Source organism: Notechis scutatus, chromosome 1 (assembly GCF_049901735.1).
Source record: "Notechis scutatus isolate UNSWTSFEM ecotype Mainland chromosome 1, rNotScu1.2, whole genome shotgun sequence".
Lineage (NCBI taxonomy): Eukaryota > Metazoa > Chordata > Lepidosauria > Squamata > Elapidae > Notechis > Notechis scutatus.
The window spans coordinates 161,375,878-161,396,490 of record NC_142009.1 but is presented as its reverse complement, the minus strand read 5'-3'; the positions used below and the strand labels follow the sequence as shown (position 1 = coordinate 161,396,490).

The following is a 20,613-nucleotide window of genomic DNA, read 5'->3' as shown; positions in this document are numbered from 1 at the left end:
CAAAGTAACACCTTTTCATATAATGATCTAAATGAGTAGGCACAAATATAAATTTTTAACTTTGAATCATGCTTGGGAAAATTCTAAAAATTAATAAATTATTGTATATGCATTATTTTATTTTAGCCCATGCAAGTATATGAACTAGCTTAGAATTATATTTTTATCATGCTGGACAAAAAGGTATTTGTCCATTTCTTTTACATCTCTGAGAAGATCATATAAATAACATGGGAACCATTTGGAGTAGTGTAAAAAAGTAGAAGGAAGTTTTGTAGAGGAAAAGAAGCAACTGGGAAAATTGCTTCTTTGCCCTTTTCCTCCGAAGAGGAAACACTATCAGATATCTCAAAATAAAGGATTCACTCTATTCTTAGAGAGACGTGGATTAAACCATTAAACTTTTTTAATTTGGTATGAGAATTAAGGTCTTAAACCAAAGTTAGTTAAGTTTTGAGGAAGATATCTCACATAGAAAGGACAGACATCTTTTGAAATGTATTCATGAACTGAATTATATTTTATTTATGAATTTATTGGTTTTATATTTACTTTCTTTCAGGAGCTTAAGATGAAAAATCCCCTCTTCGCATTTTCTCCCACAGCAACAGCCCTATCATGTAGGCTGAGCTAAGAGTGACCAGCCCAAAAATCATTCAATAGGCTACTGTGGTTGAGAATGGACTAGATTTTCTTGGTGCATGCTCAAAACTCTATGATTTATACCAGGAGTGTCAAACTCAAGGCCCGTGGGTCAGATCTGGGGTGCTTAAATCTGGCCCGCGGGACCCACCTGGAAATATCAAAGGACTGGCCTGCTGTGCCTCTGCCAGCCAAAAATGGCCTTGCGGAGGCCCCGTGAGGCCCGTTTTTGGCCTCCCCGGCCTCCAGTAGCACTTCTGGCCAAAAATGGGCTACATGGGGGTTTTTGGCCAACAGTGTCTCAGGAGGTCATAGAGGCTGAAAATGAGGTGTAGGGCACCCCACGCGCGCCTCTACCACATCCCGATTTGGCCTGCAGGGTGCTGCAGGAGGCATCTGTCCTGTCTCTCCTTCCACTGGCCCACGGAGGAGAACTACAATGCTGATTTGGCCCTTGAAGAAATCCAGTTTGACACCCCTGATCTCCATACTGTCTCACATTTAATAGTTCTTTTGAGAAGCACCCAGCCTGGCTAGGAGGATGGATTAAGTATGCGTGAATCTACCTGTTCGCGCCTGACAATTTCTGATCTAGTAAACAAATCCTTTTTTGTATACTTGAAAGCACTTTTAAAATTTTGCTTATTGCTTTGAAGTAATCCATTACAATAAGCAAACGATTGGCTTCTTTCCATAGAATCTAGAATTGCAGTGTCTGGTCATGGCTCATCTCGAACAAGTAGGCAAGGTCAGAACAGAAGTGCAAGAACATCAAAAACTGAAATAGACATCAAGGTTATTGAAGAGCTCTGTAAAGAGTATGATTGTAGTTTGGATGAGGTAAGAGTAGAATTTTTAGAATTTTGTATTTTTAATACAAAATATTTTTTATTTTAATTTATCTTACCAAGTTTTACTGAAAAAAATACCAAAAATGAAGAAAGAAACATACAAATAGTCCTACAGCCATTCGATTGGTGATCATTCCAAGTTAGAGCGGCACTGAACGAATTGGGCTAAGCCTGGTGCTAGGAGTTCCAGCTTCCACAATCACAATCTGGTTGTGCTTCAGTTGGTTGTTCTTCTCCACCCACCCACCCATCTTTCCCCAGTTTCTTTGGGCTCATGTTAATCAGCCACACATGCGCCCTCCCTCACCTGCATCACACCCCTGTGTACCCTCCCCAGTTTACGTGGTGTCTTTTGCATACACCCTCCCTGGCCCACCTCTTGTGCACTGTTCCTAACCTATGCCTGTCACATATCTTCCCACATCCTTGTGTACCCTCTCCAATCCTCCCTCACACTCTTTTACCATGGTAAAAATGATCTTGGAAGTTGGATCCAATGATTTGATGAATAGTTTTATAGTGATTGCTTCCCAATCAAAATTCTGGTCTCAATTGTTATGCGTCAAGGAGTACTCGTAGAACAATTTGTCTCTTATGTAATGTCATCTAAACTAATAGTGTTCCATGATTAATTTATGTATTAACAAGCCCCAAAATGCTAATCCTAATTAAAAACAAATCATTTAGGATTTCACTAGCTAAATTGAAACTATTTTATGATAGTTATAATTGACTTTATATTTTATCAGTTAATGGAATATGAATGAAAATTCAGCAGAGTATGTCTTTGTAGGCTCTCTTGGAAAATTCCTACTTATATCATTAAAATCCTGGAAATTCTGGGGTTCACATAATAGAAAGGGTATTCATTTCTGGATTTTTAAGTAGCTGACATGTTTTGGCCCTGTTGGTTATATTTTAATGAATTATTCACTTTATGGAGGTCGCAAATACTCAACATTTTTGGAAAAATTCTGCAATATTTTTTCCCAGCCTAAATTCTCGTTATACATTTTTTTTCAAATTCCATGATTTTTAAATTTATTTATATATTTATTTACATTCCACCTTTATTTTTCTTTACAAATAACTCAAGTCAGCAAACATATCCAACATACCTTTCTCCTCCTATTTTACCCACAATAGCAATCCTGTGAGGAGTGTTGGGCTGAGAGTGACTAGCCCAAGGTCACCCAGCTGGCTTTCATGGCTAAAGCAAGACATGAACTTATGGTCTCTTGCTTTCTAGCCTGGTGCCTTAACTGCTAGCCCAAACTGGCTCTCTGGAGTTAATTAGTTAGCTGGCATTTTCTGGGACGATTCATGTTCCTTTTATTGGATATGGAAACAATATTGGATATGTTTCCAATATTTAATCCTTGTTTTCTCTCTCTCCTGGATGTTCACAGTGTTCATATTTTCTTTAGAAGGATTATATTCCCTTAGTAAACTGACTTTTCACACTGCTTAAATAAATTGTATTGTAGCCAGTTCAATATTTGCACAACTTTGATATTTCAGTTGGTGGTTATTGAAGTGAAAAAGGCAACTGGCTGCCAGGGCTAGCCTACTATTTCCATCACAAGTAGTCTTTGACTTAACAATTGATTGCTTAACACTGTTCAAAGTTACAACAGTCTCAAAAAAAATTATGACCCATCTTTCAAGTTACAATTGTTGCAAAAACCTCCATGGTTACATGATCACATTTGGGACACTTGGCAAAAATAACACTCATGACACTGATGCTCTTTTATAATTTTAGGTGAAAAATGTTTACTTCACTAGCTTTATTCCATTTCTGAATTCAATGGGTATTGCAACTTTCACAGGACTTCCAGAGGTAAATCTACATTAATTTGAAAATCTATTTGCCATTATGAATACTTGATCTGATTTTGACAATTAGAAACTTATCCCGTGATAGATTTTCTAATAATGAAAGGCTACTTAGCAGTTTATTAATACTTTTTGTTAATATAGATGCATTTGAATGTCACATGACACAAAATCAGTGGTTCTTAAACTGTTTTACCCAGTTACTCTTTTCCTAATAAGTCTCCAAAGCCAGATCCTGGGCTCAAAAAGAAATAATTATAAATTACTCCATTACCCGCAGGATATGCCCATATTATTCCCTTAGTAATCATTGCCCAAAGTTTAAGAACCACTGCACTAGATGATAACTTAAATAATGCTTTTATTAAAATAAATGGAGTAAATAAGTTGAATATAAACAATGTTTCCAAAATAAATTACATATAAATGTATCATAGATGAATAGTATATTTTCAGTATGAATCTATTTTTCTTTCAACTTAAGGTTGAAGATATGTCAAGCAAATATGAAGAAATGTATTTGAAAAACAAGGATATTGATGCTAGATTATTTCTAGAGAAAGATGAGACTTTGCAAGATGAAAATGCAGAATGGTAATATATTTTGTTTTTTGCATAGTCTGTATTCAAGTACTATTTGTTAGTTCATTAGATAATCTGACGATTAGCTTCAGCTGCCTTACAGGCAGTAACTTATTTAAGAATGGAAGATTAGAATGACTATCCAGATGTATGATCTTATTGACAATAGAACAGATCCAATTTGGTTAAAGATAGTATGCTTTCTTTTCTTAATTCCTATCTAGCTTTGGCAATGCTGTTGCTCATTTTGTAGAAGCTTGGGCTAAAATGGATATTTGATTCTTCCAAGTGATAATTATAATATAAACAAGTAGATATGATTTTGAATTACAAGAGTCAGTCAAGGCTAAGTCTGGGATATTTGCTAAAGGAAATGAGAATGAATAAATACTAGATGGATATCTAATACATCCTGAAAAAAAAAATGAGTGAAAAGAATGAAGCAAGAAACGTCACAGAACAAGGCCACTATAGGAACTACTATTATTAGAACTCAGCTAGGAGTATGTAACAATCCCTCTTTGAATGTTGCCATTAACAAGAACTCTTTCAGGAATGGTGGGGGGAGCAAAGGTAACCAGAGATTTTAGCTTGGATTAAGAAAAGAAGCTTTTATATCTACATGACGTGTATGTGTAAAGACATTTTTCTTAAATTAAGTTTACAGTTAGAGAGAACTCCTACAAAAAACCAAATTGAAGATTTTCCTAGTGTACTTCCACAAACCCCTGTTCGGTAAGAATGATTTAAATTGTATTAGTATTAATTTATTTTAATGCTTGAATTAAATTATTTCTAAATTGTAAGTCACACACATTTAAATAAGTTGAACAAAATAAGTGTCAGTTTCTTAAATATTTAGGTCTTATTGAAATATTGCATACATTTCACATTTGTACTTTCAAAGAAAAATGCAACAGTAAGTCTAGTCTTAGCCTTTGTAGGAATTCAAATATTTTAATATTAGCAGTTTCTTAGTATATAGTAGAATATTTGCAAACATTTTATGGCTCAGATCACTTTAGCAAATCTATGATTGAAATTGTTGTACAACTTCACTATTACAAATAAGTTCTTCCTAATATGGGTAGTTTGAAATGCTTCAAAGGAAGTTAATGCTGTCATTATAGGGAACAGCTATAATGTTATATGCTGTTGTATTTCCGAAAAATACTAATAGTGTTCTTCGTTCACCTTAGAGCTGCAATGAATACTATTCAGCAGTTAATGATAATATTGAATTCTGCAAGTGATATCCCTTCAGACAACCTTCTCTTCTATTTTAATGTAAGTAGCAACAATTTAACTATACTTTTGATTTCTTAGTTTGTATCAGATTATGTTTTGTTTCTGACTGTAAATAATAATTGCTTCAGATTTGCATGATATGTAATAAGTTTCAATAAGTTCCAGTTTGGTTAAAAGTAGACATGTGAAGAAGTTGGTAGTATATACTGCTGTTGATCAGGTTTGTTGGCTAATCATCTTGTGCAATATGTTAGAAATTTCTTTATGCCATTGTGTATTTTTATGAAGAATATTTATGTATGTGCTTTTCCTGCAATTCTAAAGATAGTTGTTGAATTTCTGCAATTATTTTTTGTTAGAACAGTAACAAAATTCAATACATCCCCATATTTGCTTTTGCTCAGGTATGATATGGGCATGCAAAAATATTGTTGTTTAACTAAATGGAGCTGAATATAATGGGAATTATTTTGTTTTGTAATTGCTTTTATTGAATATAAAACACACCAAGTGGAATCCAGGTTAAGACATAGTAAGACAACTGTTAAAACAAGCCTATAGTTATAAGCACATTCAAAATTATGGCTTAACATTACAGGAAAATCAGGCTATGTCTTAAGTTGTTAGGATCTTTATATGTTTTTTTTTAAAACTAAAAAGGAAATAAAGAAAAATACATTTTTCAATATTATAGAGCAGGGGTCTCCAACTCCCAGATCGTGGCCCACTACTGAACCACAGTTTAAAACCGGGCCATGGGAGATATGGGCAAAGGCATGCACAAGCTCTCTCCACTTGCACACATGTCTGTGCACGAATGTGCCTGCCACTCCCCCCCCCCTCCACCAGGCTGGACCACCAAGCTGGAAAGGCAGGGGACCGCTGTTTTAATTATTTGGTCAGGATTTACCAGTTTATAAGCCATACACTTTGGGAAAAGGATGTAGGATGAGCATGATTTCTGTCAGGAATAAAAACACAATGTTATAATAAAAGTGCTAATTAAGAAGAAAATTGATATTCTTTATTGAATCATTGGGCGATATTCACTATGGTTGACATTGGCAGAAAGGATTTCCTCATATATAACTCTCACCAACAACTTCTCTAAAAACACATAGATTTTCCAAAGGACCTTTTTAATGTTCAGTGAGAGGAGGAAAGGACAAGTCAGTTTCTGTAAATTGGTAGCTGTGTACTTATGATTACTCCCCTACAGCAAGCCTTTATTTATTTTACTTGTTGCTCTGAATAAATTTTCTAAGTAGAGAATTATTATATCCCAAGCAACCTCAATCTCCCTGCTCTGCCATCCCAATAGCTATTAGTCAAGGGGACAGTGGTTGAGTTTTATATATCATACTAACCCATATCAAGTAGTATTGATATGACAACAGTTTGGTCCTAGCCTGCGCAACATCTCATACATGGGAAGGAGCTGACGCAGAAAATGCCCTTTGCTTCAAGGTCATTTCCTGTACTTCAAATTGGAGCATATTCAAAGACCTTTGTTGAACTTAATATAGGCAGACTTAATATAGGCAGACTTTAGGCTTATAGGCTAAACTTTGTTTTTTTCCTCTTTTTTCAATCATTGCACAAAATCCTAAAATCTCAGTTTAATGCAAAGGCAAAATGTGAGCCACCCAGAAAGTTATTTTTGGTCCTTAGTTATGTTAGTTACATATGGGGAAGTGTCATGCTGGGGGTAGTTGATAGATTAATAACAAATTGCACTTCCCCCCAGTTTCATCCTACTCCCCCTTCCCCCTCTTTTAATTATAATTGATAATTTGCATTTTATAGTGTTTTATTTTTTTATTATCTACACATTGTTTTATTCTTTTTAATGTTGTAAGCCAGTGGTCAACCAACCTTTCCAGCTTTGCAGACCAGTGTGGAGGGGAGAGGGAGATGGGATGGTTCCGTGCAAGAAGCAGGTCAGCCTGCACTCAACTGCTGCTTCCATGAGCGGTTTTGAACAGGGAGCAGCCCAGTAATGGGCAGCAGCCAGGGATTGGGGAACCCTGTTGTAATCTGCCCATAGTCACTTCATGCCGAGACGGGCGGCAAACAAAATTAATAAATAAACATTTTGCCAACCAATGGAAAAACCGGTATTAATATGAGAGGCATTGTTTTATATAGGGTCCATCTCATATTGTACCCTAAATAGGTCTATAATATTCATCCCTGTAACAAAAAAACAACCCCAAACCTCTAAAAGTTTGTTGTAACATGTTCATAAGAACAGATCCTAAATAGTAAGATTAGTTCTATATTTTGAACTATATTCAAAGGCAGGTTAATATAATATATAAATAAGAGGTTATCAGAGTGGGAATCATTGCTATCTATTGACTATAATGTTCATAGCAATCATACTACTCTGATAAAAAAAACTCATGTTGCAAAGTTGGTTCTTCTATTGCAATAATATATCTGTGAGTTTAAATTTTAAATTAATTCAAAGGCTGTTTGTTACATCTTAGTCTCCTGAATTGATTTCTTAAACATAATAATTTAATTACATGTTTGTTATGACTAAAACAATCTTATCCTGTTGCTAACAACATGAAGCAATGATTTAATAATGTACTATTTATAAAGATCACCCTCTAATTGAATTTTTTTTCTTTTTCTAATATAATATTGTGTATCTAAAGATGTTGATGATGTTACCTATTCAGTTGTATCTGACTCTTCACGAATCATATGGGCAAGGTCTCTCCACATTTCCCGATCTTGCACTACTATTTTGAGTTGTTCTGTGTTCTGGCTGTTGTCAGCTTTGATGGTGGTATCTAAATATTTCCTTCCAAATATTATAGAACTGCACAGTTAATCCTCATGAATCAATAGTGAAAAGAGTAGAAAATATGGGTATTATCTTCAAGAACAAATTTGCTGAAGCAGTTGGACAAGGCTGTGCTGAAATTGGATCTCAGGTAGGGTTCTTCAATAATTAAAAGCAAAATATATTTTTTCTTAAGTACTAGGTAAATTCTGAACTGGGGATGCATTGAGTTGAAGAAATAAATGAATTTAAAGTATTCCTCATGAATCATGTAGGTGTCATAATTCTTATTAATTCACATCCTTTACATATCTGTGGAACAAAAGTTGCTGCAAATAAGATGCTGCAATTATCTGTAGAAGCAAGCTGATTTTAACAACTTGGTTTTATGTCAGCTCTATTTTATTATTAAAACATTGTGTAATCTAGAACTCAAAGAGAATATACATATCCTATAAATACAATATAGAAATGAAATAAAAACCAATGTTGCCTATAAATATATTGGAATGAATGGTATTTGAGGTGCTACAATAATTAGAATTGGAGCACTGTTGAAGATGGCCTGCTGAATGCCTCAGCCTGATATTTATTTATTCATTTATTTATTTTTATTTATTAAATTTATATGCTACTCATCTCACCGATAAATTGACTCTGGGTAGCTATCAATTATTACTGGTTGCTTATCTTCACTAAATCCTCTTGTAAAGCAATTAAATTCTATTAAATTCTCTTGTAAAACAATTAAGAAATGCAAAATGTCTAGAAGAGGTGTTTCATTGTTTCAGAACAATGAGATCAAAACAAAGACAATTACAAACAATTGGCATTATTCAAGTGGAAAAGAGAAAATGAGGCCAAGATGAGGCCTACAGCTTTGATTGTTTTATCACTATATACTTTTTCTGATGGTCAAGTTTTTTTATTTATATATCAACATTTTGAGTACAGTATAATACTGTATAATTAAATGGTCCACAAAAATTGGCAAAAGAGATTAAATAATTTGTATTCATAGCATTATGTTTCACTTATAAAATAATATTTTATTTGCTATTTCAGAGGTATAAAATTGGAGTAAGGTTATACTATCGAGTGATGGAATCCTTATTAAAGTCGGTATGTTTTCAGTATATTATTTTTTATAATACTCTATATGTTAGCTTTAAAAGTGCTGTGCTAAATTTTCTTCCTGTTACAGGAAGAAAAACGTCTGTCAGTTCATAATTTCAGGTATGTTTACTAAAATATTCTTTAGATATCTCTACTTTGTAAAACTATTTTAGAATGCTTATATGATAAAAAATTGTTAATGAGGTATGTTTTTCTTTTACAGCAAACTTTTGAATAATGATGTTTTCCATATCTCTTTGCTGGCTTGTGCTCTTGAGCTAGTCATGGCTACATACGGCAGTAAGTTCAAATTAACTAGAAGCATTATCAAGCAATCATTCTTGAGACAAATTTTTTCCCCCAAAGCATTTTGTGAGATAGGGAATCTACCATCTTTAAAATGTTATTTTAAATGTTAAGTCTTGTAATAACTCAGCATAACAACTAATTTTATACATGACTTTGTTGCTCCACATTAATCAGTTGTGTTCTCCTAAGCTTCAAGAAATGCCTCACAGAATGGGAATGTGGAGACAGACCTGTCTTTTCCATGGATCATCAACATCCTGGATTTGAAAGCCTTTGATTTATACATAATTGTTGAAAGCTTCATTAAAGCAGAACCAAGCTTGACCAAAGAGATGATAAAACACCTGGAATGCTGTGAACACAAAATCATGGAATCGCTTGCATGGCAATCAGTAAGTTGTTTTCTAAACATATAACACGGTATTGTATGTCTATGTTCCATAAAATTATTTTTAATGTATAGTTTAGTGAATGAACTCTGAATTTACATTAGGATAATTTTATAAACGTATAATCCAAATTAATTAAAGTTTGTTCTTTAATTTTAATGTATTATTTTTATGTTTTGAAAAAAAAAGGGTGCATAACTCACTTGTTGAAATCGGTATTGGATTGTTTAAATAATATTGAATAATGAAAATTGTAGTCAACTCCACCTACCTTTATGCACAGAATATCTCTGCTTATCTAATAAGGGGGCAATGAACCTTGGTTTCTCTATTTTTTCAGCTTCAGAACCTTGGTGTACTACCAGTAAGTAGTACAGGTAGTCCTTGACTTATGACTGCAATTGAGCCCAAAATTTTTGTTGTTAAGTGAGACATTTGTTAAGTGAGTTTTGCTCCATTTTATGACCTTTCTTGCTACAGTTTTTAAGTGAATCATTGCCGTTGTTTAGTTAGTAACCCGGTTGTTAAATGAATAGCTTCCCCATTGACTTTGCTTGTCAGAAGGTTGGAAAAGTTGATCACATGACTCCACGACACTGCAATGGTCATAAGTATGAACCAGTTGCCAAGCACCTGAAGTTTGATCACATGATCATGGGGATGCTACAAGGATTGTAACTGAAAAATGATGTCACTTTTTTCAGTGCTGTTGTAACTTTGAATGGTCACTGAGTCGAGGACTTCCTGTAAACTAAAAGGAAGAAATAAAGCAATAAATCTTCATTTTTGTCATAGACCAACATCATTAAATGAATGACAAAATATGACTTTTCCACTTTCTAGTTAAGCACTAAGCAGTCAAAAGATGACTGTTTTACTTGAAAGGGGGCTAACATGATTAACAAGGTAAATTCAGCACTTTGCATTAGCATTGGAAGTCTTGGATCCTAAGAAGTAAGTAAGATTAAATAAATAAATTAAGATTAAATAAATAAGATTAAATAAAATCTTACTAGTTCCATAGTGGTCTACTGCAGGGGTCCCCAACCTCTGGGCCACATCCTGGTCAGTGGCAGGCTGCGGAAGTGGTGCATGGGCATGGTGGAAGAACATGTGCATGCAGCTTCATTTGTGTGAGCTGTGGGCACGCATGCCTGCTGCTTACACAAATGGAGCTGCATATGCTCGTCCACAAAACCGGAAAAGTTGGAGACTGCTGGTCTACTGTTTCAAAGACTTAAGTATTTTATGCTAATAACAGTATTATAGTTTTTCAGTTTACAGATTTTATACTGTGTTTAATTACTTCTGAAAGTGTTCAGTCCAAATGCATTCAGATAGTCCTGATGATCAAACATTATTTTAACTCCAATCAAAGCTGCAGTAAAAAGAATTCTAAGTGATTTCCACAGAATACATCAAGATTTTCTGGTTTTAGCTGTACTCACAAATGTTTTTAATTATGCAACTAATCCTTAGCTACTACTATATTAATAAAACCATCTTACAGATGCTGTTATACCTCCCAAGTCTCTCAGCCTAAGTTAAGCTTCTTTTCAATGTTGAAGACCTGTTTAATTTTTTCCAGAAACTGATTTGTAACATTTAATCAAGAGCATTCTCTGCTTTCACAAAGACATAAGTGGCATTCGGTGTTGCGCTCTCTTTTAGTGTTTCCTAAGAGACTTAATAAATTTTGGAAAGCTTAATTTTATTTATAGTTTATATAACATATTAGATGTCTACATACGTTTTTAAATGCCCAAGATGCTGAGATACAAGCCTATCTTCTGTACTGATCTTGTTCTTAAATGTATTCACATCAGATGATGGGACAGATTAAATAAGGAATCTTCATGTTACTAGACCTTATTAAAATTCTACCTAGTAGCCTCTTGCAATAAAGGAATCTTGCTTCCAATGATAAAGCAGGCAGATGAATCTAGAGGAGTAGGTACACTTATGCATCTGGCAAATGCTTTTTCTAATGCAAATACAGGTAGTCCTTGACTTACAACAGTTCATTTAGTGATGATTCAAAGTTAAACAACACTGTAAAAAGTAACTTGCAACCATTTTTTACATTTATGACCATTGTGGCATCCCCATGGACGTGATAAAAATTCAGATGCTTGGCAAATGACTCATACTTACAATGGTTGCAGTGTCTTGGGATCATGTGATCACCTTGTGTGACCTTCCCCATAGTCAATGGGGTAACCAGATTCACTTAACAACCATGGTACTAACTTAAAGGTAGTGATCCACTTAACAATTGTGGCAACAAAAGTAGTAAAATGGGACAAAACTCACTTAACAAATGTCTCACTTAGTAACAGCAATTTTGGGCTTAATTGCAGTTGCAAGTTGAGGACTACCTGTCATGGTCTTCAACAGCAAGATAATGTTATAGAAAACCATGTTTCCTGTAGCTAACCAAGTACAATTAATCTGAAAGTTTATAATCTTTTCTCTTTGAACTTCTATTGCAACTGCCTCTTTAATTTTTCTGAGGATGTGTCGTTCCTCTATCTGAGCTTCCTGATATTATCTTGTGCAGAACTAAATCATATCCTTGTCAGCCATGAAAGCCAGGAGTTCATTTTAGTTCTGCCTTAGTGGTGAAATTACCTCAAGAGGTTCTTTATGTCAGTCAATTTGGAAGAAGGCGAGTATAAAACAAACATGAAAACTCTATGAATACAGATAATAGGATGCAAAGTTACTAGAAAACTGACTTAAAAAAAATAGAATGCGGGAAATTAGTTTCTGATAAATGTGTGAGTGCTTGTATGTGTATATAGAAAGTTAGATATTATCTTTAGGTATGTTAAATATTTCAGTCTTTGCTATTATATTTCTAGAAAAAATAGTTTTTTAGAATAACAGATTTAAAAACCAATGAATGAATGAATTTAGATTGCATATTTGGGAACATTATTTACAAGATACTGCTCTAAATGTGTAATAATACTTATTAGCAATGACAATTTAATTCTTGCTTTAAGTCAGTGTTTCTCAAACTTGGCAATTTTAAAATATGTGGACTTCCAACTCCCAGAATTCCCCAACCAGCTGGATGAACTGGAGAAGTTCTGGGTTCCTGTTGAAAAAAAATCCTGGCTGCACAGAAAAAAATACCATATTTAGAATCCTAAAGTCTCCAAAGAAATAATGTGTGAAATACAAAGAACGAATGATTAAAGTTGCTTACAGAAGCTAATGTTTATATAAACAAACACACATTGTGATTTCTACAACATAGTTGTAGCATTCTCCAACCCAGAGTTTTCCTGTGGTAGTTTGCTAACTAGAAATATATCAGAGTAAAGTCTGGCTCACTGCCACATGCTATATTTATTTTCTAAGAAATATGTTTGGTTCCTATAAGGCCTACAGGGTTATGTGGAATTAAAATGGCAGATTGCTGGAGGCCAGCTCTTAAGGTTGAATGCTCTAGTTGCTCCTAAATGAGAAATGGCTTTGCATGCACATACATGCAGAGACAACTGGGTGTAGCTTCCAAAAGAATTGTGTGGACCTTGTAAATAAAATGGTTGCTTTAATTAATTAATAAAGAATCATGTGTTTCTACATGTTGGAAACATCTCTTTTGAATGCTTCACTCAGTCTTAATCATAGTTTTATATTTAAGATGATTTCTTGCACATTTTGCTTTTGAATAAGGATTATTAATATATTTGTAATTTACTATGTTTTGATATTGATTGTAGCCAGAGAATTGAGAATTATGTGCCAATTTAACTTATTACTGATGCAGTCTTTTTTCATACAAGTGTTAATTTGTTTATGATTTGATTATTGTAAAATTTTCTGTAAGACACTGAGCCTTTAAAATCACTGAGAATATAAAACTAACTGATTATTGGACTGTCCAGTAATTTAAGGTGAAGTAGTTTATTTTTCTGGTAAAAGTTGCTGAGCTACTCAAGTTTTCAAGTGAAATTGTACAATTTAAAGGATGTGTTACCTCCAGCACAATTTATGAAAATCCATGTGAGCTCTCACAACTATCTTTTAAAGACTAATAGAACTAAACAGTAAAATTAAAGGGAACAAATGTGTAAAGTATAGACCAAAAGGAAAAAAAACATTGGAATCTCACCATAGTTTACTCACTTATATTATTTTTTAAAACTATGGATTACTCAATAAGCCATAAATAGCCAGGTACTCAAAAAACCCTAAGTTGTGAAGTTTAGAAATCAAAATGAATTTTATACATATATATCACTACAGGTAGTCCTCAACTTACAGCCATTCATTTAGTGACCATTTGAAGTTCCAACAGCACTGGAAAAGTAACTTATGACTGTTTTTTACACTTTTAAGAACTTCGCGGCATCGCCATCATCACATAATCAAAATTCAGACTGGTAACTGGCATGTATTTGATGGTTGCAGTGTTTTGCAAAGTCAGTGGGGAAGCCAAATTCATGTATCAACTGTGTTACTGACTTAACTGCAGTGATTCACATAACAACTATGGCAAGAAAGGTCATAAAATGGGGCAAAACTCACTTAACAACTGTCTTGCTTAGCAACAGAAAATTTGGAGTCAATTGTGGTCATAAGTTGAGAACTACCTGTATAGCTAGGTTCATATTTTAAGCTAAAGCTAAGTGAACAGTATTTTATGTTGTGAACTTAGTGTATTAATTGTTCTCTATTATTATTAGCTAAAACAATTTAAAAATATTGAAAGTTATCTACCTAGAAAGATGCATTTATGTATCTTTCTTAGGCAATGATCCCCAACCCTTTTCGCCTGGGGCCTGGTTGTAGGGGCGAGGGTAACTGGATAGTGTGAGTGGCAGGCCAGTGTACACGTACACAGTTCCAGTTGTGCGAGTGGCAGAGTGGCACACATGCATGTGATCTCTGGCCAGCCCACCGCTCACGCAAATTAATCTACGTGTATGCACGCTCTGGCCAGCCACTCGCATGGCCAAATTAAGAATAGGCCTCAGCACAGTAGTGAGCCATGGCCTAGAGGTTGGGGATCCTTGTTCTAAGGTACAATATAATTCCATTTTTTTGCTGCAATCAACTAACATACTTCTCAAAAATGTATCTGAAAATGTCTCAGTATTCTGTCTAAGGGCTATGCAAATATTTTTTCGTTCACAGTAGGAATTTTTTCAACTGTCACCAAAATGTTGGAGATGATAATATTTCACTTAGAACTTGTTAATTCCATGTGAGAGTTGGAAGTTATATTTAATACTTCATCATAAACAAGATTTTACCAAGCCTCAGTTTTATAAACAATCACCATAAACGATTTATCTTCATTTTTACATGGTAGAATATTATTCCATTTTCAATAGTGTATTACCTTTGAATAAAATATTAAATTGTCAATGATGTTACTATTGATACTGGTAATATAGAAAGAAAACAATTTATTGGATAATAAGGAAAGCTATTAGCACTTTATTATAACACTTCCTTTTCCCAAGATATTGAATAATAAAAATATTTTCTTTTAAATTCACATAGATGAAATATTTTTCATTTTGATAATATAAATTTTATGAAACAACAGTTTACAGATTAAAAATAGTGTTCACAACTTTTAAAATCAATATAACCATTTATATTTGTAGAAAAAGAATAGTTATAGTTTATTTTCTAACTGTCAACACCATTTATATAGTAGATTCAATGTCCAGTACTCTTGCTTTTAATGCTTGGGATCGAACTTGAGTATCAGAAAGTTGAGTTTCAGAAAGTCTCTGTCTTCTAGTTGATGGTTTCATTTTTATTGAATTTTGAATGCTGCTTGAAATAAAATAATATACTATAGGGTCAAAACAACAGTTTGAAACAGCAATACACAGAGTGATTGGATACATAACTCTAACAGCAGTAACAATTGAACAATTAATCCATGCTTGGGTTCTCATGAGAGCATAAAATATTAGGGTGATGTTATACGGAACAAAACAGAAACAGAAAATCAGTAAGTGAACGAGTATCATTCGTAGAACTTTTTTTTTACTTAATTTATTCCTGGTCAGTGTAATTGGCTTATTTAATGTCCTTATGACTATTGCAGAGCATGTCACATTCAGTATGAGAGGAATAAAAAAGCCTACAGTTTCAATGAAAATAATAATTCTTGAAAGATAGGTTTTCCAAGTTTTTTCAGAAAAGTTTTCAAAGCATGTATTGTGTGTCCATCCTTCAGTACTAACACGGGCATTGGTGGATTGAAAGAAACTTGCTGGTATGCTTCCTGTTGTCACAATTATCCAAATTATAATGCAGACGATCTTTGCATTTCTTTTTGTTCTGATTGTCTTTGACCAAAATGGATATACAATTGCTAAAAAACGGTCAACACTGATACTGGTTAAAAACAAAATGCTCCCATACATGTTTGTATAAAATAGTGTGACAGAAATCTTGCATAGAACATCTCCAAATGGCCAGTCTTTTGATGCAAAAGAGTAAATTCTGAATGGTAATGTAAACACAAAAAGGAGATCTGATATTGCTAAATTAAGCATGTAAGTTGTAGTTTCATTTCTGATTTTTAGTGTGCACGTAAAGATGTAAATAGCAACACAGTTTGATATTAAACCAAGGACAAATACCATACTAAACACACAGCCATATAAAGTATATTTAAAGGAGTCTTGAATAGTACAATTGGAATTTGCCATCATAATGACAACTTAATTATTTATAATTAGAAAATTCCTCAGTAAGTCTGTACCTTTGTTATAGCTGTAGTAAATCCTCAGATGGTTTATAAATCTAGTCTTTCCCTTCACTTGGGTCCACATTATTTGAAATGTTCATAGTTCAGTAAGCCAGTTCCACTTATCAGTATGTCATTCCTTTCTTCCAAGAATATTAGTTGTTCATGTTCACAAATCTAGACGGTAGCAAATTTCAGAAATAAGGAACATTGTCCTTCAAATTAATTAAAATCCAAGTACAATTTCTTCAAATGTTGAGATTGCTCCTTCTCATTCACTGGAAAAATATTGGAAATAAAAAATATTACAAATAAATCCTTTGTAAAGTTAAATTAAGTAACTTTGAAACTTCTGGGAAAATAGACGTCCAGGTTTCATCACTGTGTTGCAGTTTTCAATCTTCTTGTCGTTGAACTGTACGATGGAATAAAATTCCGAAGCATGTCCTTTCTTGCTGAATTTCAGCTTCCTCCTCAGATGCTACTCTGCTATTATGCATTTCCGTCTTCAGAGAAGATTAAACAAAAAGCCCTACCCATACTTACTCAACTTACATGATAACATCACAGGAAGAAGGGGCTGAGCTACAAAAGGTTTCAGTTTTCAATTCTGCTTTAAGGTGTTTAGTTGAAAAGATTTTAGTCACAAATATTTGTATTGGAAAGTATGCATATAACTCAGTGTGATAATCAAAACTTCTTTAACTGTCTTGAAATATTTGCTAGACTGAACTTATTTTAGAGACACTTAAACTTTATTAGTCTTAAACATAAGTGTTTTTCTGTAGTAAACGTAATATATGCACATTATTTAAAGCTTGTTGTAAAGGCATGTTTGCCACATTCATGCAATGAAGTACAGAATGGGACCTTCAGGCTCCCACCTTTGGCCACGCCTCCTTTGCCTCCAGCCACCCATTCACAGCCAGCTTTTCTCTGCTGGCCCTCCCCCAGCGATTCTCCCTGGCCAATGGGCCTCTGGCCCTACGCCCCTTGCCCTTCGGCTCAGCCCATTCACCGAGACACAGTTTGTCTTGAGAGTTTCACTCCATGGGACAAAAAGCTGCCAGACAATTGGGTAGCAGGTGGTAACGATGGGGCTGGGAAAGGTGACCAAGGGGGCTGAAAGGAGGTTGCGATTGGTGACAAATTATGGAAGAGAGCGGGGGGAAGAAGCAAATGCTGCCTGCATATGGCTGGTGCTGGTGTTGGGAGGAGGAAACAGACAAATGCTGCCCGTGCGCTGCTTCTGGGGGGGCTAGAGGCAGCAGATAGGCAAACGTGTGGTTCGTGCTGGCGCTGGGAGGAGGAGGCAGGCAAACACTGCTTGCGTGTTGCTCCTGGGGGCTGGGAGGCGGCAGGGCATTGACGTTAAACACAGCTGCTGGTGGTATGTGTGGGAGGTGTCAAATGGTGTGGCACGCAATGGAGGGGTAACTGAGCTACCCATTTAGTGTTAAGCCAGAGTCCAGGCTCAGAGGCAACAGATGTGAAAGTTCGAATTGCTGCCCGTTGCCTGTTGCCGCCTGCCCATTGCCCGCAGCGGCTTCCTATTTTAAGCCCCTTCCCATTTTCACCCTTGCCATTGCCTCCACACATGGACTTCGGCCTGACGCCTAGCAGGCAGTTCAGCTTCTGCCTCCCCCCTCCTGTCTGATGCTGAATGGGCAGTTTGGCTGCCCCTCATCATGCGCCACCACCTTTTGACCCCCTGCACCACCAGCAGCTGCACATAGACAGGGTTTGTCTGCTTCCTCCCAGCACCAGCCATATGCAGGCAGCTTCCCCCAGCCCCCCAAAAGTCTATAAAAATATTTTTGCTTGGTGCTGTATAATTATAGATTTTTCAAAACGTGTTTTTTTTTTTTTGCATTAAACTGCTATATTTTCTGAGCTGGTATTTCCTTGTTGATTCAAATGAGCTTTAGAGTTGAGCTACTTTGAAACCAGTCTTTATTTCATGAAAGCCTTAATGTTTCATCTTGATTTCCTATACATGTTATATGTAGCTAAATACAGGATGCTTAATACTGTGGGACAGAATTTAATATATTTAACTTCATGTACAAATGTGACTATCTAAATATTTTCCCTAGATAAAAGTGAAAGAAGGTACAAAGTCCTAGGTGTAGGGTGTGACTCTGCTTAGTAACATTCCTTGAAAATTCAGCTCTATAGTGCTGGATTATCTGAGCATATCAAGTGAATTTATATGAATTTTATGGCATTTTACTTCTTATGCGGCCATTCAGAAAATATGACAACGGCTTATTGAACATACATTGGATGGAAAGAATTCTTGTTAGATTTTAAGTGTTTTATAAATTTGTCTTTGATCCTAAATACTATAGATACGAATGTATGTACTACTTTAAAATTCAATTATGAATCTTATAGCCATATAAGTGCTATATCTGTTAGAAGAATTGATATGGCATTTTTTGTAAACATGGTATTATCTTTTAAAACTTCTGAGGAAATGCTAAAACAATGTACAATTATCTTTAGATAACAGTAGTTTGGGTTTCCCCCCCCAGAAAAGTAATATCTTTGTATAGATACTGTTCTACTTGGGTGCCGCTTTTTACAATTTCCTTATTATATTTGATATAATGTTGATAATTGAGGTATACAAATGCAGCATTCAATGAGCCTCAAGGTTGTTTCATTCCATTTCAGCTATGATTTTGGTTAATTCCTAACTCTTAGATAATATTTCATCACCACTGAGCATGCTTAATTCTTACCAACATTTTGAAAAAGTTTGTATCACAGCTTGTCCTTTTTGGTAACATGCACTATTATTGTTCTAAGGTATGATATTTGGGGGTTGTTTTACTACATATTGCTTGGCCATTTACCTTTATATAGCATTATTTTCAGGGTTAAATAAGAAGTATTCCTTTGAATCATACCTAAATAATACTTGAATAAGAGACTTCTAGGAAATTTCAGGAGTTGGATGCTATTGTGATACTCTGCAGCACTCCTATCCATCTAATATTATAAACATATAGAACCGAACCTTTTTGAGACTCAGTATACATCATTTTACGTGGTATTATTAATGAGGAAATCAGGCTTATTTGTGACACAAAATAAAGCAGAACAGTATGAAAGTCTTACAAATTGTGTATGCTTATTATATCTCATTGATTTCTTTATATATTTCATAATTTGTGATTTACTAATGTAATTATTTAAATAACTTAACATGCAGCTTTCTGTGTGCATATATACTTTATATATAAGTATTATGATTGCTAAATTCCTTGCTGTTAAAAGCTGTATTGACAAATGTTTGAAACAAACGTATATGAAAGTTAACTTCTACTCTCAGTAGTCATAGGATGGCTCTTCTAAGATAGACTATCATGTTATGAGTAAGAAGAATTTAAATAAGAAATGTAATTATTGTTTGGTGTCTTTTAGAATTCACCATTATTTCAACTGATAAAGCAGTCCAAAGACCGAGAGGGACAGGCTGATGAGCCCGAACCTCAACATAATCACAATGCTGCAGATTTGTAAGTAAGATGGTCCTCAAAGGAGATACTTTCCACTTTCGTATAGAGCTACCCTCTTTCATGTGGGAATCCAGATTAAAAGATTGCTGATAGACAGTTGTGTAGCATCTGCTTGAATATAACACAGCAGGAAACGGAAGCTTGCTACCTCTGGGTAACTTTTACCATTGTCAAGTGGTATTTTCTCTTAAGGGTTTCCCTAATATTCACTCAGAATTTGCTTTCCTGTAATCATAGGATTCATTATTTGCTGATTTTGTCAAAATCATGAAATTAGTATTCTGCTGTTGTGTTGCAAGTTTTGCTTTTGTGGGGCAGACAGGCATCATTAAAATGCAGAAAAGAGCGAGCAGGCTTTTTGATGACGCCAGGCTGTTTTTGTTGGTCTGCTTCCCCCTATAGATGCAGATAGCCTGCAGTTTAAATCCATGATTCCGTATCTTGCACTTTGCACCATCCTTGAACATCCCTTTTATCTGTTTGAACAGTGCTACTTCGTGCTATTTTATTCTATATATTACTGTCTTTGAGACATAATGGCATCTAAGGATGTTTACAGCCAAATGCAAGTTCAAAACATTTG

At 34.7% G+C, this 20,613-nt stretch overlaps 2 protein-coding genes across 6 annotated transcripts in view; one reads left to right on the top strand and one right to left on the bottom strand.

The window, feature by feature from the left end:
- RB1 (RB transcriptional corepressor 1) overlaps positions 1-20,126 on the top strand; it is a 33,225-nt gene extending 13,099 nt beyond the window's left edge. For 2 of the 5 annotated variants that reach the window (XM_026679044.2, XM_087949250.1), the window contains 11 exons: positions 1,340-1,482; positions 3,259-3,336; positions 3,817-3,926; positions 4,575-4,649; positions 5,114-5,201; positions 7,994-8,110; positions 9,025-9,081; positions 9,164-9,195; positions 9,299-9,375; positions 9,574-9,776; positions 19,936-20,124. In XM_026679044.2, the coding sequence (XP_026534829.2) occupies positions 1,340-1,482; positions 3,259-3,336; positions 3,817-3,926; positions 4,575-4,649; positions 5,114-5,201; positions 7,994-8,110; positions 9,025-9,081; positions 9,164-9,195; positions 9,299-9,375; positions 9,574-9,776; positions 19,936-20,034 (1,079 nt within the window). In that variant the 3' untranslated portion in view covers positions 20,035-20,124. Of the gene's footprint in view, positions 1-1,339; positions 1,483-3,258; positions 3,337-3,816; positions 3,927-4,574; positions 4,650-5,113; positions 5,202-7,993; positions 8,111-9,024; positions 9,082-9,163; positions 9,196-9,298; positions 9,376-9,573; positions 9,777-16,969; positions 17,124-19,935 lie in introns of all 5 variants that reach the window. The other 3 variants (XR_015746432.1, XM_087949248.1, XM_087949249.1) reach the window with 3 other exon arrangements.
- On the bottom strand, positions 15,334-16,600 carry LPAR6 (lysophosphatidic acid receptor 6). The gene has a single exon (XM_026679052.2). The coding sequence runs from the start codon at positions 16,466-16,468 to the stop codon at positions 15,446-15,448; it is 1,023 nt and encodes a 340-aa protein (XP_026534837.1). The 5' UTR covers positions 16,469-16,600; the 3' UTR covers positions 15,334-15,445.
- Positions 20,127-20,613: the final 487 nt, after the last annotated feature.